The sequence below is a fragment of the Truncatella angustata genome, assembly GCF_020726525.1.
Source record: "Truncatella angustata strain MPI-SDFR-AT-0073 chromosome Unknown BKA67scaffold_2, whole genome shotgun sequence".
Taxonomy (NCBI): Eukaryota; Fungi; Ascomycota; class Sordariomycetes; order Amphisphaeriales; family Sporocadaceae; genus Truncatella; species Truncatella angustata.
The window spans coordinates 1,912,091-1,930,252 of NW_025763382.1; the positions used below are offsets into that span (position 1 = coordinate 1,912,091).

Genomic DNA, 18,162 nt, shown 5'->3' on the forward strand with positions numbered 1-18,162 from the left:
AATTAAGCCGTCAAGGGTTCAGTTTAAAGGAGTGCACAGGGCAGGCTCCATCTCCTTTATATGATAGCATTTTATGGAGGTATCGAATGCGAGTTTATGAACGAGACGTTAAATGGCTTTGTACATACACTTCCTTACGGTCTTGCTATATCTCCACCATGTATCTTGACATCGCACGACGTGGAGATTCAACTTGTCGCATAGGTTAAAAAAGATACGTACTAATTGGTGCCGTGACGACATAGGCTTCACAGCAAGCACCCCGCTACGTCATTACTTGCAGTTACACGCAATGACGTAACAGATTCCTGCTATGAGATCACACAGCTCTGACTGAATGAGGCCGAGTGGTAACCGCTTGCTTACATCCAAGCTGCATAATCGAGGGGGAAAAGGAAGTCTTCACACAATGTGAGGAGAAAGCTCTTTATACAGCAGAGATGTAGATTGCACACTACTAGTATCCAAATGACCCCTGGTCAGACGTTGAGGGGTCAATCACTCCCCCCTCCTGTGGTGGTATGGCAGACCCCTAACTGGGCGGCTAATAATAGAAACAGCCACAATAAGTGTGGCTTGCACTTTGAAAAACACCCTCGAGCTCAACGTTGGTTAACTTGCCACCCCATACGAAATAGTCCAACATTATACAGGTTGCCTCCCCTGCCACACGAGTCCGACACAGTCATAGAGATATTTTCTTGCACTCTCCGAAAACAGCGAGACCGGCCACAGCAATACTTCCACGTTCCACATGCTACCAAGTACTACTGAGATTTTGTCAAGCACAATACTCAAACTACGACTCCGAGGATATTGATCTTGGCTGACGAACTCAGGGTGGGACTTTTTTCAGTCATAGACTACTCCTAGGGAGCTAAAGACACAAGCAACTACATGGTCTCGTAGATCTAGACTTTTGTGCATCTTAACGTCAACGATTGATTGGGTTTTGCCAGGTACATTTGTAGCCCCGGACAGCCTACGAGAGAAGTACTCGCTTCGTCATCTCCAATGGTTAGAATATATGCTAATACTTTTCAAGCGACAAAGCCCCGTAGACTATGTGTTCGTGACGGACCACCTCAGCATTATACTACTGCTGTTATCTTTCTACCGTTTCCCTATCATATTCTTTTACTTTTGTCAAATTTTAAGAAGGGGGTTTTTCTTTTTGCTGGTTATTGTTTTTCATCTGGCCCTCTAACCGAGCCCACGCGCCTTCCGTCTTGCCTTTCTTAGTAGGTCAAGGTTAGACACTATGCCGCCAAAGCCAATTCCGACACACTTTCTGTGTATACCTTTAGTCACGGCCTCTTCCAGACCTCAGTTAGCCGCCAGTGTAGGAATATTCAAGCAAGATGTCACAAGTCCAGATAGCTTCGCCATCCCATCCGGGGCTATTCGACCCGTTGGAACCTTGCATCTTACTTTGGGTGTCATGAGTTTCCCGAAGAATGAGGGTGTCGAGAAGGCTGTCGAAGTACTCAAGACGATTCTTCCTCGGAAAATCTTGTCCGAAATCAAGGCAGATGATCCCACAACACCAGCGTCAAATCCCGAGGCGGAAACGCTTACAGGTTCGCAACGGCCGCTTTTATCCATGACACTGAAAGGCCTACACTCTATGCAATCTCCATCAAAGGCGACAACCCTTTACGCATCGCCAGTAGATCCTGATGGCACACTACAGAAGTTTTGCGAGAAGCTGAAAGGGGCATTTGAAGAAAATGGCATCATGGTCACTGACAAGAGGCCATTGCTTCTACACGCTACCATCGTAAATACGATCTACGTAAAGGGCAGACGCCAAGGGAAGAATCGAGAAAAGGTCACGATCGATGCACGTGAGATTATAGATCGGTACGAAGATCAAATTTGGTCGGAAGATATACCACTTGAAAAGATCGCAATCTGTCGGATGGGAGCTAAGGACTCTGAAGATGGACAGGACCAAGCCTATGAGATAGAGGCAGAAATCGATGCTGAGAGTTCCAAATAGTTCTCGACCTTTGAAGACGTTTTCCTGGCCCGAATTCTAAAATTTCAACCAGATCATCTTCACGGCTTTACATCATAATGCGACACGGTTCATGTACCTCAATATATGAGGGTGATCTCTTGGCCAGAACATGGGTCATGTATGTTTGCTGACAAACCGGGGGACATACTTGTCAGATTCCGTCAGATTCAGTTTATAGAATTGCGGCCTACGTTTGGTCAAACTTTATATATATAGAACCAAGGACTTGGACCCCCGACCCCAGGATTTCTCAGCCTTAATCACTTAGGGTAGGCGGGCCCCCAACGTCGGACCGCTTAGCGCCTACCAGCTGGATCATGGCTTGTATTCCAGTAAGAGTAGGGGGCTGTTCGGGCTTATACCCGCCTGCACCATAGAGGGGCAGCACTAACATTCAAGGCTCCCCGTAGGCGATCCCCGCCCGTCTCCCTTCAATACATCTCAGCCTATCCTAGGCAGATGCAAAACTGTAAATTTCTTGTCGTATTTGTTGTCGTATGCCCCGAGCATCCAGGGCAAGTCATATATGGGTCATTAGACCATGTAGAAACAATCCCTCGGTCCGCTCCTCCTGACATGCACTCTCCTCCACCTAAGATGACCGATAAACGACGGGGCGCAAGCTCGAGCACCAGCCATCCGATCCGATCGACAGCCTCTTCGCGAAGCAGCAGCATCATTGCGCCGCCGCCACGTGCTCAGCTTGGGAACGCGTCGGCGTCGTCTGTTCTGGAAAATGATGACGCCAGCAGCATCAAGTCGAGAGAAGGGAGCATCAAAGAGCAACGAGAGGGTAGTATAAAAGACAAGGACTACTCCTCGTCATCCGGCACCGCAGCGCTGCTCAAGGAGAAAGATGAAAAGATCTCGGAGCTTAAGCGCGGCCTCATAGAGATCGAGGCCGAGTTTGCGCGACAGGTAGAGCGTTTGTCACAGAACGAGAGCGAGACGGCAGCCTTCTGGCAGTCGAAGCACTCCACCCTCAATCAGCAATTTTTGAGAACAGACACCGAGCTTAGGCTGCTGCGTGCTGAGATGGAGCTTCGCGAAGGCGAGCGCGATGAGTTCAATGAGGGACTAGAATTTTTTAAGCGCGAGATCAAGGCAAGAGATGACGAGATCCGAAGGCTCAGAACTGATCTTATGGGACTCAAGAAATGGCTGAGCACCAGCACGAGGACAGAGGAACAAGAGAGCGATGAGCTCTTTGCGGGCGACATGGCAAGACTGGGCAACGGGTTGCAGGAGTGGGCGATACAGCACTTTCGGAGAACAAAGATTGGTAAGTTTCCCCCAGAAAGCGACAGGGGCTTGTCCTGGTATTTCTGGCTATTTTCCTGATGCCAGTGTAGTTATATCAAAAGCAAGCCCATCTGTCGAAAATGAGCTTTCACAACTTGTACCGATGTATTCCGAACTGGCCAAAACATCAAAGCTTCCGCTGTTACAGAGTATTGTTTCCACCATTCTGGTCGAGATGATATTTGATGCTTACTTTGTCGGTCTTTCAAAGGACCAGGCTAATAAGCTGAAGCAGACTCAGGAATGTCTTGAGTCTTTGAGTGAGTCTTGAGTTTTCAAGGTCAAAGTTCAGCCAATTATTGACCCAACTTATAGGTGGTGAGGAGTCGGCTAATCAGTGGCGTGCCGTAACTTTGACCATGGTCAGAAAAGAGGCGTCTCTGAAGCTGCATGCCGAGACGACAGCAATTGTCGAAGATGTCATCGCAAGAGTCACTCGGATACTAAGCTCAATTGTAGACGTCGACACAACAGATGCACGAGATCATGCGCTGCGAGGTCTAGTGAACACTGCTATTGAGTTGGCACGAAGGCTAGCGGTGCAGAAAGCTGTCTTCAAAGTGACAATGCCACAGATCTTGCCCCACCAAAAAACGATATTTGATCCCTCTGAAATGGAAGATATTGGAGGCGAGGATGAGGATGGTCTTAGCACTCGAGAGATATGCTGTGTGACATTCCCCAGCGTTATCAAAACCGGCGACGAGCATGGCTCCCACTCGCACTTGAGGAACATAGTATCTAAAGCCAGGGTTTTATGCAGTCCTGAATGAGATACCCAATGATCGTGCAAACACGTTGGAAAGAGCGGTGGACTTACCAAAAAGCTAACTCGGCAAACCTTGTTTGCATCTACAACATCTATGTATGTGTATCAGCCGTTGGCTACACTGCCATCAAAGTCAATGCCGGAGATCTTCATCGAATACACCTTTTAGCTGAGCCCGGAATGAAACGTGCTCAACGTGGCATGGCTTGAATGCCACCAATCAGACACGATGTCTGTCTCCGCCGATTACCATGCCGCACGACCTGCTGGGGCTGTGACAGGTCAATAGATTATTCGCACTTCCCGGTTTGAATAACGCAGCCCATACGTGACTCAGAGACGCGGGGGCACTACATGGGCCCTGAAAGATGAGGCTCTGCTGAGTTAAAGCCGAATCAGACCGTTTCTATCCATGCCATTATGCACCTTTCGTCAAATTCTTGGAGATAAAGCTTACATGATGCAGCCCAACCAAGCATCAGCATGATCCCATTTTTAAGGTGACCAACCAGAAAATCGTGTCCAACACTTGTATTCCGGCAGAAGTAGTTGCATTCGTGGTTTCAATATATTGCATCTAAGGTTAAATTCTCTCAGAAATTGGGTGTACGCGAACTTTCCGATTACGCAGCTCACTGCCCAACGTGCAGATGCTCCCGGAAGACCATGCAGGCTTTCCGGATGACATCTGCAAGACTCGACGAGAAGCAACTAACCAGCGAATAGCATCAACACAGTAATAGCACCCACACAGTTCGTCTCGTCTTGCCGGGGCTTGCTAGGGACGGATATCGGGGTGTGATAAGCTAGTAATACGAGAGACGATTTCTTGGTGGTTTGGTGATATTAAGTCTTAGGCCCGTTAGCAACCCCGTTAGAGAATCACTACCGAGGGTTAATACACTCTCGTCAGAGTAAGTTCATACGAACAATATCCTCAAGAACCAAGGAACATACATCTTTGCTGTGGCTTCAGAGTCCGGCGAACGTTTCATTTTCATTTCTCTGGTGTTCAACCACACGAACTCATGGTTATTGCCCGACACGCGGACAACTAACAATGCATGGCGGCCGATGGTGGAGATCTGAACACGGCTCTTTGCATTGTCTCTCCACTCCCTCCGCAATGCAATTGTTCCCTGCACGCCAAGGGTCATATCGACAGCATCAACGCGGCCACACCATATCAGATCCGAAGTATATTTGCAACGGGCGATTCCTGCCAGGGAGGCATTGTTTACGGCAGGAGAGTTGTATGCGTCTAGGCTACTGGCCATATAGCTTCGTCACAGTTGCGCCGCCCGAAGACTAACGAACTTTTGAAGCTGCTGATCTCTCAGAGGCTTCTTCCTTAGGGCTGAACTGGGGCGCTCGATCGGTTGAGACGGAATACGGCCGGCAAGGGCTGACACCCCACCGTAGACCCTTGCAAACTTGTTCTGTCGATCATCACTATAGTTTGTGTGTCTGTCTCAGGTTGATCAAAGTTTCTGGGCGGCTGTCATCCGCTAATCAGCATAAGCCGTACTGGCAGCTATGACTATGCTGATGACACTCTTCCTCCCCCCCGACTAATAACCTGGTTCCCGTGTTGCACCGTTGGCGTCAATAAATAATGCCTTTGGGTTTTGGGGAGGGGATGCTAATGGTTGGTTGGTGAGCACATGCAGAAGTGCGTGCGTATCCAGACTGATCCTTCCCCCAATCAATCCACCAAAGAGACCCCTGTTCCAAGGTATGTGCATTGTATGATGAAGCTTCCACTCAGGGTCCCATGGCAAACGTATGATCAAAACCGCAACCATCCCCATATTTACAACTCAAACTTGACTCCAGATTCATCACCCTGTCGATTGTGTGAAGCACTGTTTCGTTCAAGTTTCTGCAAGCCGTCGTGGTAGTGCCTTCGATTGGACTTTGCTCATTCCCAGCAACGTCCTTTACCCCGCTATATTCTCTGGTTGACTCGAGAGAGCTTTTGCTTCCATCCTCTCGAGCATATAGTCTGCAGCGTCCTCCGGCATCCTTTGTCGCTTACATCCAGTCGTCGTCCAGGATTGTGTCGTCGATTTCCATCACGAGCCCTAAGAGTCTCGTTTTCTTATTGTCGCACCTGGAATTGTTCGGGCTGCTCTTGAGTTCCAACAGCACCAGGCTCACTAAATATTCGAGTACCTACGCACCGCAACTTTACTATTGCTTTGCATCATGGCAGAACCATCCTTTCACGGTATCAGAGAATTCCTGGACAGTTTCGATAGACGGAGTTTTCATCCCCACCAACAATCTGAAGCTGCCCAATGCCATGCAGATGCGTTTAACGAGGACCTGGACAGCAATGAAAGCGAACGTTATCCTAAAAGGCCTCGCAGTACCACGACGCAATCATCAAGATCGACAGCATCGGCACAGTCGAGCAGCCGAAGCACTACCTTCGATATCCCGTCTCGCAAGGGCTCAGTTGAATCTACCGCTTTCTCAGCGCCATCGAGCCGCCCTAGACTTCCACCAGACGTCGTAGCTCACATTGGTGCTCCAGTCCCCAACGCTGGGGTGCATAGGCTTAGCTGCGAGTTTGCTCTTTATTCCGATTGTGCCCAGAGCTTTGCCCTGAATGAGACTGAACAGTGGATCGAACATAGTATCGCACACCTCCGGGATCGCCTACCTATCAAATGTGTCTGCTGGTTCTGTGATGACTTCATATTCGATGCTAGTAAGCACGGCCGTGACCGCGACACGAACTTCCGTGATCGGATGGAGCATATCCGTGACCATATCGGACACGATCATTACACTATCGCCGAAATTCGCCCCGACTTCCACTTCCTGCAGCATCTGCATGACAATGACCTGATTTCTGCTGAGAGGTTCAGTAGCGCTCGGCGTTGGAACGAGAGTCCAGCGCCTCGTAGGGGTGACATCCATCCTTACAATTTCATCCCACTCGAGCGTGTGCAGAGGGATGAACGTGCCCAGCAAAACGTGGTCATGATAAGGAGAGAACGAAACCGACGAGACCATACAGCGAACCGGCAAAATTCCAACCGAGATCAGCAATTACGATCGCGATACTTTCAATCATAACTCAGCATCAGGGCAGGGTTGTTAAGTAGCCAACACGTAAGCGTGTCCTTATCTGTTTAGAAAACGAGAGACTGACCATCTGTGTGCACAGACATTGCCTACTTGGACCATGAACAAAGCTAACACCGCCACCGAGTGTCATTGATTGCTCGCGTAAGTGTGCGTACAGGTGTTTCAGCTTCATTTGGAGAGTGCTTTCATCAGCTGCCTTTCTTCTTCACCTTCCCTCTCTTCTCTCCTCCGGCCCCGCATGAACATGTCTCACTTCAAGGGCTTTTAGGCTTTGAAAAGGCTCGGCGGTTTTGCGATTTGCATCCTGGGTGGTTCCTCAGGCACACATGGCTTGTTGAATTCTGCCTCACCACTCAGTGGGAATGATTTATTTGGCAAGCCGAGTGGTGTCTGCCAGGGTCGCAACTGTCATGTTGTTAAGAGACGGAAGTCATCAGATATTTGTTTGTGTAATGTTCTTATGTACGGCGGAATTGATACCCATTGGATTGATGAAAGCGGAGGATGTCGGCCACACTACACGAGTATCTCACGCTCGTCAGCTGAGGACAGCTCACCTCGTACTGAGCTAGTCGTCGTGGAATACATGTTGGCACATGGTTTTGAATGGTCTGCAGCTAATTGAGACCGTCCTCATGGCCGCTGGCTATGTTCCTTCAGCGCTGGACACACTATATCCGTTTTGATTATTTATGACATTAGCGAAAGGAGGGTGACTCTTCAGATTGCTTGATGGAAACGGGTCAGTGAGGATATAACGACGTTATGAGCCATGATTAATGAATTTTTCTCACCGCTTCTATTGAGGCTCTTAGCGTTGATGCAGAATAATAACCAATACCAACCCGTGGCAAGTTGCAGAGGCCACCGCCTGGCACTAACACATTGGCTGCAACAATGCCTCAGCAATTCACTCCCTTGTGGTTGAGCATGAAAAGCCTCATGACCAATAGATTTTCCCTGAATCCTGCTCGACATATGCTTTCAAGTCCAGAGGCAACGTCTGTGGCGGTTGTTACTCAAGAACACGTAGTGTTTGCTTCGCCTCGTGGCGATTTCGGTCGTACAGCCGGTGATTCGCTGCAACAATCGGTTCTCAACTCGCTTAACCGGGGCCTGCAATGCAAAACGTGAAATTCCCAACGATTCATGAATTGATCAAAACTCCTCGGGCATGTGGGAGTCCCGGCTTGTTTATAGAATGTTTTATGAAGGGGCTGGGCTTCTAGAACGTCGCCCCCCTCGTATGTGCCTTCAGCCTTGTTTGCTGTCTGCATATATGCAGGACGCCCGAGCAAGCAGAGAGCCGATGAAATACTCCATAGAAACGTTCCAATTATCGTTGTTCGTGCATCAAACTCCGAGTTCGTCATAGAGATACTAACACGCATTAGTCCGCGAGCCGTCCAATGCCGCAGAACAACCTTGCCGGTCGGAACGTAAACGCTCACCATGTGACAGATCCCATCGCCCCCTTGTTTTTGGCTTCGCATACTCATGCGAGAGTTATGCTATCAACAAGAGAGTCATGCCGAGGGCAGCCCCCTTGGCCAGACTGCTTGAACATCGGCTCTCGGCATTGCTGCCTAAGTGCTTGTCCCCGCCCTCGCAGAGAGGCATGTGCATGTAATTATACATAGGATTAACCATTATATATGTTAATAAGCAATGTTCACCTCATCCTAGGTCTGTATGTGAAACATTGGCAAACACCCGGTCGCATATTGCACAGTCAACTTGCAGGTCTATTATACCGTATGTGGACCCTGATCCTTGACCTGAAACCGGAAGTCTTCCGATGCATTCCCGACGCCGTATGATTGCCGAAAGCCTCCTACTCACAGTAGCGCATACTATGCTAGATGGGAAAAGTTCCTCTAGAGTGAGGGAGTATAATGAGAGAGACGTAGACTGAACCCGCGTGCTCAAGGTTCTAGGCCATGAGATGGCCCCCATGAGAAGACCGTGCCCAAGGAGTTGGTCACGGAAGGGGCGACACAACCCCCCGGGGGTACACACGAAAGCCCAGCCGCTTTTCGTATACCTCAAAGATATTATGTTTCGATTGCGTCACCCGACCACCCTCGCCTTGTTCCATACCATCTCCGTTCTAGAGACACGATCGCTCCCAGATACTTTAATTTTACTACGGACTTTGTTCATCCGAGCGATTCATACTACACCAACGATACGGCAAGGTCGACAGGCACTTCATATCGCCCAGATACGGCAGTATAACTTTAACAGTAGCCATATAGCCAAGCCGGCACTGGCGGGTTAGCCTCTCACAAAACTCCAAACACCCCAGGTCGATGATATATCACCGTTCCCCATACAGCAGGACTCGCTGCTAAAGAATGTATGGTTATATATATATATATATATACATCTGTCTCTCTCTCTCTCTCTCTCTCTCTCTCTCTCTCTCTCTCTCTCTCTCTCTCTTTCTCTCTTTGAGCCTGGAGCCGTGGAAGACCAAGTCAAAGAAATATATTTCTGTATAAGACATCTCCCGCTTACACGATGATTAGCACAAATCTCAACGCGAGTTTCTGCTCAGGACGATCTTGTGTTGGAAGATAAGGACCTGCTACTACTCCCTACATCAGACTAAGTTCGTGGTCCAGTGTCTGGTGTATTTTCTTTTGGCGGGTAGAGTTTCTTGCATCGCTCTCTTCTTTTTCCCCCCCTTCGTCGTGTCGGTAATGCTACCACTCCGCTGTGTTGCTTCTGTGCTCGGCCCAATCGAACGTCATTTCAGCATGGTTATGATGATCAGAATGCCCGTTTCCTCAGAATTTCGTCTTGTGAAGTGTAAAGCATTCGGCATGAGCAGCAGTTTTTAGTGTGATATTTAGTCGATGCTTATAATGTTCTTTGTGATTATAGTGAGGCTATCGACTAAAGACGTATATTCCAAGACTTGGTTCACCCCATAGCTTATGCATTACCGTCCCAAGATGCTATGCCAGCGCATAAACCAAAGATATACCCGCATTCCTCTGTCGCTTCAACCCGAAGTCCATTTGTATCAATGGAACTCTGCCTCCACTCTGCCATACCTGACCCCGTCAACCTTGAGCTCAAACCCGAGACCAGCGCTATCGACGATCATCTCGAGCGTGAAATCCAGATTATCAAACTCGACACCCCTTGTAGTGGTAAGACGAGTAAATAGGCTTCTGGGTACAGCACTGAGATCCGTTGTTAGGGTACATACGTGGACAAGCTCCCGTCCGTACGCTGCTGGTGGCTCATCTGCTTCGCACCCTATGAGATCATCCGTCACAATAAGCGATTGGCCCGGCCTGAAGTTTCGAGTGTAGTGGAATGCTATAGGCGACAAGGGTGACATAGCCTCTCCCTAAATTTTAAATGGGTCAGTTATTGCAGCTAAAGTGAAGAAAAGAAAAAAGAAATTCCTGCTTTTTTTCTTTCGTTTTGGGTAGATCTTGACAGGGAACAAATAGAAAACTGGCCACATATTTCCACAAGTGTGCATCGTAACACAGTGTACTCACCTTTGCAATGTGCCACTGCATGCGGTCCGAAACCATCCACCGTTCCCAAAGTGGTGACCAGTATCTCTCAGAGACGCTGTGCTTCTCCTCGTCATACACGGTCGCATAACTAGTACCATAATGCATCCGCGATTTGCGCGAGATGACCATGTTGCCCTCCAAGCCCCTCAACACGGCGCCGCGCACTACGGCCGTCCATGCATACACAGGCTGCATGACCTCGATGCTACCATTTTCGGCTATCGCACCACCACTTGTATGTGTCGGCCGCTCGGTATATGGAGGAGGAGCTGCACTAGTAAAATGTGCTTTCATGCGACGGTACAGATAGTCGCTTTGGCCAAAACCACCAACCAATACGATACCTGAAACTATACCGCCTTTGCTGCGTACAGTGTTGACTTGACCCTGTACAAGATCGCATACTTCTTTCACCACGGGCTCGAAAATCTCTTTGATCTGCGCAGCTGTAAGAACGAGAAAGCCTGAGTCAAGGCCGGCGTCTTCATCGTCAGGGAGACCGGGAAAGCTTAGTAGAAGTTAGCCTGCAACCCCGGCATGTTACGAATAGAAACAACTTACGGAACATTGACTTCTTGGTACTCCTCCTCATTGAAGTTTCGTTTCACAAATTCTTCAAAGTATCGAAGACCCATTTGCCATGTCTTCCCCTTTTTCATCTTCATTTCATCAAAACGGCTGACACCGAGACGACTCCGGACATGCTCTTCAAATCTGTAGTTTAAGAATGCGCTGCCGCACAAGCCACCAGTACCAACAGCGGACTCCTCGACCCTCAGTGGTTTCAGTGACACAATCTTGTAAGCGATTAAACTGTACATTGTGTTAGCAAGTCCGACGGACAGAATTTCTGGCCGCAGCCCAAGGACAGTCTGGACTCACTCTACCGTACCACCGCCGGCATCACAAACGATGAAGTTATCTCCCACATTCAAATGGTTCGGTTGTATGGCCTTCAGAGTATAAACGGCGGCGGCTTCGGGTTCACTAATCATCTGAATGTCCGATTTGGCTCCCATACCAGCCCTTTCGGCAGCCTGCAAGGTCGTGTTTTTAGCGGCGTCGGACCACACAGCTGGGCACGTGAGCACGAATTCGACCTTGGTGGAAGCCATGAACGACTCGCCATACCTGCGCGTCAGTGTGTCCATGGTGTGTTTGTAGACTTGGGTCAAATAGTCGCTGACTGCATCGACGACGGTCTTGTTGTATTTGCGCAACTGTGTGGCCGTCTCCTGGGGGCTGACATAAAAAGGCAGCTTCTGTGACCGGTCGAGGAACAACTTTATGCATCGAAGCCGTGATTCCTCAGGCTTGAACTGGAAACCCCATTTGATAGTGGGCGCTGTGCCGGTTGGCGCGTTGGCAGGCGTATCATAGGAAATCTCTGTCGGCACCTTGTCTGAGGTGATGCCATTCCCGCCCGGCCATGTCTTGATGATTTCCACGTCATCTGGGGTCGATGTATACACTGCAGCCACGCTTGGATCTCGATCAGCATTTACGTAGCAGACTTGGGTGTATGTGGCGGGGGGGCTGGGTAGTGACAGCAGTCAATAGGAATGCTGCACAGCTGTGCGCCCCGTCCGCAGTCTCGACGACTCCTCTTCCCAGCAACGGGACGCCTAAGCTGTAATCGCATCTCTGCCCTTCCCAACAGAAGTCCTGATCGCATCGTGAAAGAGACACCTACTTACCCCGAGAATGTGGTACCGAAGTCGACACCCACTATAAGCCGGTCATTGGCAGGGGCGAGCTCGCGTACCGGGCCGTTGATGGCTTCTGTCGATGAAGGAGGAGTGTAATTTCCGAAATAGCGGTCTCTACTATCCTGATTCCTCTGACTTCGACTGGACCGTATGGGAAGGTTGAAACTCATCTTGGAGGCCCTCCGAATGTTGATCAGCCTCTACGGATCCGTAGGCCGTCAGCCTCGAGCGATCGGACAGCAGGACAATCTCTAAGAGGGGGGCAACCCTGCCCGGCGCAGTGACAGAACCAGTTTGCTCCCAATCAATTGCTCCGTTCCGGCTCAAGCGTCGATTCGTTGGTAATTGACGCTATGCCCACAATCGCCAATTGAGCTTTATATCATCAGAAGAACAATTCGGATTCAGATTCCGATACAGAATTCAGTTGGACGAACATCCAAGGTCTAGGTGGCACAGCAATGCGCTCAGTTGCTATGCGGGGCAGTGTACCTAGGCGTCAAGTCAAGTCGAGTCTGGTCCGTCTCCCGTCTGACAGTCCTAACGTTGCTTTAGTCCTCTCCACCCAATTGTCTGGTGGGTGGTATCCCTTTCAAGTATAAAACAAGATGGTGCCTGGATCGCTTGGCCCGGCTCAGTTCGTATTTCACCAAAGATTGGATTCGGACACGGTTAACGTCAAGTACTGGCAACAGGCTGCAGCATTCCCGGGCACTGGACTCGGTCAGCTTAGTCCAGTAAAGTACCTTACGAGCTGCATATGTTGCCAGGAACATAGGGCTGACCTCAGTTATTCTGCTGCCTGCTGCCTGGGCTCTCCAGGTCATGTCCATGCTCCGAGAGCTCCCTGGCTGCCCCCCTCGGCCCTCCCCTAAAAGAGCTTCAGTGGACTAGGTTAACCTAGACTAGTCTAGGTTAGGCTATCTTCAGTTGCCCACCTGCCCACCGGCTGATCGAGGCGCTGCTTGCATCTTTTCGTGCAGCTGCACACGACGTCAGTGCAGACCGAAAATCCAAAATCGAGAATCTCGAAAACTATTGCTTGTGAAGTAGATGACCGTTTTGTTATCCGCAATGTTGACCTTTTAGAAACTCTCCGTAGAAGCTCCGTCCCGCCCCTATCTCTCTCACCCGCCTTGACTGCGGCGGCACAACAAGAAATATCACTAAGTTAGTCTGCCGTAGGTCAACGGTTTGCATGTAGGCTGCAGATAAGCTTCTGAACCATGCACGCACGCGGCTACGTGTAAATAAAGTTATCACGCTGTGCGGCGCGTTGCAGCAGACCTTCTCGAGTGTTTGAAGAGCCATTCATATGTATTTTTTGTTCGGTTTTTTTTTCTGGTTTCATGACAATTCAAAATCATCATTATCAACATGTTGTTATCAAGTCACAGTCATTGGAATTTACAACCAGTTCACCAAGTCATATGCGCATGGAAAGTCCCTTGAGCTAAGCTGGGGTCCATATGCCCAAATTTATAGAAGAGGTCTTCTGTGTATATATATATATAGGTCCCGTCTCCAAATCTCGCCTTGACAACCAAGGGCCAAGGCCTTCCCAACTACATCCTTCCCTCTTAACCCAGCCCGCAGCTGCGGCTGAATCCCTCCATGTATCTAACACTCATACTCTACAGTCACATGTCTCTGTACAGTATGTAGTTCTTGGTGGCAGTGCAAACTGAAACGGCTAGCGGCCCCGTCACCACCAAGGACCAACAAAAGAAATTGCGCTAATCTTGGGTTCCAAAAACCTTTTACAACCTGTCTATATCTTGGGGTATTTGTCGAAGGAAACGAGTAGATGAACAAGCGACACGAAATCGTGTCGATCCAGCTTTTGGGGGTATAGAAGAGAAGATCGCCCCAGCGAGTGTCGACGATCTGAATGCTGACCAAAGTCAACGTATATATGACCGATTGCGGAAACGAGCGTTGTAAAACAATGATACCGGCCATGTAGATATCTCCAGAAAAAAACAAAAGGCGCCCCTGAACACCGTGCCATGATGAGAATGATACAAAGCGAGTTATGTTGCTCAATCGAAAGTCTTATGTAGGTACCATCTTCGATTTAGAATCTGTTGCCAGCAGCCCAGATGCTTGCAGCTGCCGAGCTTGCCCACTCGCTTTCCTCGTAAGGCGGAGTTGGCCACTTTTGAGGATCACGGGCCGGAGCCTTGTTCATGTTTAATGGTGTCGGTGTCACCGCCTCATGAGAGTCACCAAAAAGCATTCCCTGGTTTCCGCTGGCAGACGGTGAAGGCGTAGGGTACGGGTTCATCATTGCAACATTGCTTGGCAAGACGATGTTGCTTGCCGATTGACGCAACGGAGGCTTGCCGTCCCCTTCCATACGCTTCATGGCACGATGAGTCGAGTTCAGAGCCTCGTCGAGCAGCTCGTCTTCCTCGGCCGGTGCGTCGTATTGATGTACACCATGGGTAGCCTGCGACCTTCTCGTCCGGCCAGAGACTGGGCCGGAAGCTCTCGCTGCGCCAATGAGATTGTCAATCGACCGTGGCTGCTGATGCGGTAATGAATGATGCCTCTTCAGGTTCCCTGCAGGAGTGACCATGTGGCTAGGCGGGACAGGCGGGTGTAGCGAATCTCCATTTTGTTGAAGTGTACGATCAAGAGAGTCGTAGTTGTCGACCTTAGCAGGGACAGGTCCCGGTTGTTGATCGATGACCATGGAGGATCTGTTACTAGCCCAAGGGCCGCAACCTGCCTGGGCTTCGATGTCATCAGAAGCGGGAGAAACTGGAGTCTGATGCCTGCCAGAAAAGCGCCTGGCACGTTTCCGCAAATGAGAAAAGAAGCTCTCCTTGTGACCACTCGGAGGAGATGCGAGACCTGAGTTGCCGTTCAAGGCTCGTTCGGCTTGTTGGCGGTGAAGCTCAGCATAGTTGTTGGTGCTGGAAGCCACAGACAACTGCCGACCGATCTTGCTGGCCTTTTCACTAGCTTGAGCATTTCGTTGGGCCCCGTTCGCGTAAGAGTCGTTATAGGAGGGTGTTCTGTTTGATGCCTGAGCATGAACAGTATCTGATAAAGGTGAGATGGGTTTGATCGTGGGGAGAATGTGCATAGGTGCGACATTGGATGGGCCGTTAGTCCACGTTGTGCGCTTACCATTTGGTGGGCGTGTCTTTATAGCCGGAATCTCATTCGTAGTCGTGGAGTGGACAGGTTGAGGTCGTGGACCTGTTAATTCCTTGGCAACAGCTGGCGCTGATGTAGGCTCTGCGCTCTCCGCACGTCCGATCAGTGATTTCCTGAACCAAGATGGCTTAGATGAAGTCGTAGGCGAAGAAATATCCTTCGCACCGCGTCCAATCTCGGATGGCTTTCTGCCGAGGATTCTTGAAGCTGATGACTTGGGTCTGAGAGGGTCAACTGCATCAGTAAAATACTCGTGAGCCAGGGCCTGGGTAGATGTCGGTCGGTTTTTGGGGTCCCACATCAGACACCAGGTGACGAAATGACTAAGCGACGCAGGCCATTGTGGTGATTGCAAAATGGTATCCATCGAGTGAGGCGCCATCTTGGGGAATGAAAATCCAAGCTTGCCAGCTAGCCGTGTGCCCTCTCTCCAATCACCACCGCCGACACGAGAGCCAGCCTTGTTGTACCAGTTACCGGGACTTCCCATGATCTCGCACACTCTCCAAACCTGATCAACTTCATTGCCGCCAGGGAACAAAGGTTTAAGGGTAGCCACTTCAACAGCCATAGCGCCCACAGCCCAGATATCCACAGGGGCAGAGTACTCTCCTGCGCGCAAAAGAACTTCGGGTGCACGATACCATCTCGTAGATACATAAGTCGTGTAAGGTAATTTCGAATGGGTTTCACGAGCAAGCCCGAAATCCGCAATTTTCACCGTGTACGTCGGGGGGGTTGATGGTGGTGTTACCAAGGCCGAGTAACGTCTAAACGAGTTTGCCGAGTCCTGGTGGGCTGATGTCGACACCAAAATATTCTCAGGCTTGATGTCGCGGTGGAAGAAATGGTGAGCATGGATGTGTTCCAGACCCTGCATGATCTGGAATAATATGCTCTTGACGCTGCCATTATCCAGCACCTTGTGGTCTCGAGCCTTCATCAGCTGATACAGGTTGCCCTCCATATGCTCCATTGCAATATGGAGTTTCTTGCTGAATGGGTCTAGAAAGATATCCAGAGCTGGCACCAAGTGAACATGCGGTGGCAGTGTTCGCAGGAATACGACCTCCCTCAGTTCGAGGCACGGCCCAAAAGACTCGAACGTCTTTTTCATTGTCTTGATAGCAATCTGTATGGAGTATTAGCATATATATCCCAGCATGTAAAGTGGCGGATCTGGGAGTACATACCACCGTGCCCCGACGAGCGACACTTGCTCCAGCACCCCGTACTCTTGCGAGTACCACACTGCCAAAGCTTCCATCGCCAATCTCTTTGAGAACCTCAAACCGATCCTCCAGAGCCATTCCTGCTGAGCTGTGAGGTATCGAAGCCCCGCGGTGGGCCAGATCGTGTGCTACCGTCATCATGGGGGGTTTCTTTTTCCTCGGTAGGTATTATAGAGCAGTATGGGAAGAAGCCGATACGCGTCCCATTAATGTCTGGTGGCAGCCGTGTCCTGCCAGCAACGTGAGAAGGTCGCTACTGACGTTGAGCAGTACTAGAGCTACGTAAGCAAAGCTCTATTGGCAGAGCTGTAATGCTTTCTTGTACATTCAAGTCGAGTATGTTTTCGAGATGGAGACACAGATCCGTGTTAGATACGAAAGATATAGCGCCGAGTTGTTTAGTCGTTCAAGCCACAGAGGGTGGGATGTTGTAGGTAGGTTTTGAGTTAAGATGGAAGAAAAAGAAAACCGATATAGTAGTAGAGAGTTAGACAGGATGCCCTTCGAATTAAACGTTGGATTAGGGGACCAGGGGATATGGAACCGGACAGTCGGGGTGCGGGTCTTGGTCAAGGCGTCCTGATGTTCGATGAGCTGGGTTGCGAGCTTCTCGAAATATGCAGTCCTTGCTAGCGCGAATAATGCTTGTTGTCTGAGAAAGAAAGAGAGTGACTGGTTTTCAATTGACCGAGAGCACGGAGAAATTGTGCACGTTGGGGGGAAAGGAATAGGAAAAAAGAATGAATGACGGTGGGTTTGATTGAACTGATTGTAGTTGTAGTAAACGGTTGTGCAGTAAGAAAAAGGGACTGGATGTGTGTGTCGTGGCTATTTGGTGTAGCAGCTACTGCAAAGCTACCGGTCGCAAGACAAGACAAGACACTCGTAAGTGCTGTGAGCGAGCGATGCGCGCGGTTGCTAGATTGAAGGGAATGAGTAACTTGGGATGAGGCCAGACAGAGAACAAGCAACGAGCACAACAACAGATAGCATCGAAATGATGCTATGCTACCAATTAGCGGCACTCGATTATTGCCATGAACTCGAATCTGCCGTTTCGAGTTTCGAGCGAGAGTGATGAAAGTGGAATGAGAGGGAGGAAGTGAGATGAGCAATGCGCCAGTGAAAGGACCCAGCGGTGGTCCTCTGGTTCAGTATGTAACCTAGTATGTAGTCGTAGATTTCGTCACAATGTGTTTGAGTCGGTCCCTCAATGCTTAGCATGAACAGACTCAACGGGGGGGATGGAAGACCCCAATCTCGCTAGTGGCAGTGTGTGATTTGGGGACTGGTCTGCTGGTCAAGGGCCAATTTCTGG

The 18,162-nt window shown here is 49.7% G+C and overlaps 5 protein-coding genes across 5 annotated transcripts; 3 read left to right on the forward strand and 2 right to left on the reverse strand.

Annotated features, from left to right (window-relative positions):
• Positions 1–946: 946 nt before the first annotated feature.
• On the forward strand, positions 947–2,242 carry BKA67DRAFT_168035 (kinase A anchor protein). Its single transcript, XM_046095203.1, has 2 exons — positions 947–993; positions 1,054–2,242. The coding sequence occupies exon 2, from the start codon at positions 1,262–1,264 to the stop codon at positions 2,000–2,002; it is 741 nt and encodes a 246-aa protein (XP_045960998.1). The 5' UTR covers positions 947–993; positions 1,054–1,261; the 3' UTR covers positions 2,003–2,242.
• Positions 2,243–2,620: 378 nt separating this feature from the next.
• BKA67DRAFT_655075 (uncharacterized protein) lies at positions 2,621–4,098 on the forward strand (the record flags this gene model as incomplete). The annotated part of the gene is made up of 3 exons (XM_046106678.1): positions 2,621–3,305; positions 3,376–3,585; positions 3,641–4,098. The coding sequence occupies 3 exons, from the start codon at positions 2,621–2,623 to the stop codon at positions 4,096–4,098; spliced, it is 1,353 nt and encodes a 450-aa protein (XP_045960999.1).
• Positions 4,099–6,302: 2,204 nt separating this feature from the next.
• BKA67DRAFT_532018 (uncharacterized protein) lies at positions 6,303–7,181 on the forward strand (the record flags this gene model as incomplete). Its single annotated transcript, XM_046099470.1, has 1 exon — positions 6,303–7,181. One exon carries the CDS (start codon positions 6,303–6,305, stop codon positions 7,179–7,181), a length of 879 nt encoding a protein of 292 aa, XP_045961000.1.
• Positions 7,182–10,224: 3,043 nt separating this feature from the next.
• On the reverse strand, positions 10,225–12,614 carry BKA67DRAFT_513761 (uncharacterized protein; the record flags this gene model as incomplete). The annotated part of the gene is made up of 5 exons (XM_046097601.1): positions 10,225–10,557; positions 10,676–11,243; positions 11,297–11,548; positions 11,618–12,217; positions 12,433–12,614. The coding sequence occupies 5 exons, from the start codon at positions 12,612–12,614 to the stop codon at positions 10,225–10,227; spliced, it is 1,935 nt and encodes a 644-aa protein (XP_045961001.1).
• A 1,907-nt stretch (positions 12,615–14,521) lies between these two features.
• On the reverse strand, positions 14,522–16,982 carry BKA67DRAFT_532020 (kinase-like domain-containing protein; the record flags this gene model as incomplete). Its single annotated transcript, XM_046099471.1, has 2 exons — positions 14,522–16,744; positions 16,806–16,982. The coding sequence occupies 2 exons, from the start codon at positions 16,980–16,982 to the stop codon at positions 14,522–14,524; spliced, it is 2,400 nt and encodes a 799-aa protein (XP_045961002.1).
• Between the last annotated feature and the right edge of the window lie 1,180 nt (positions 16,983–18,162).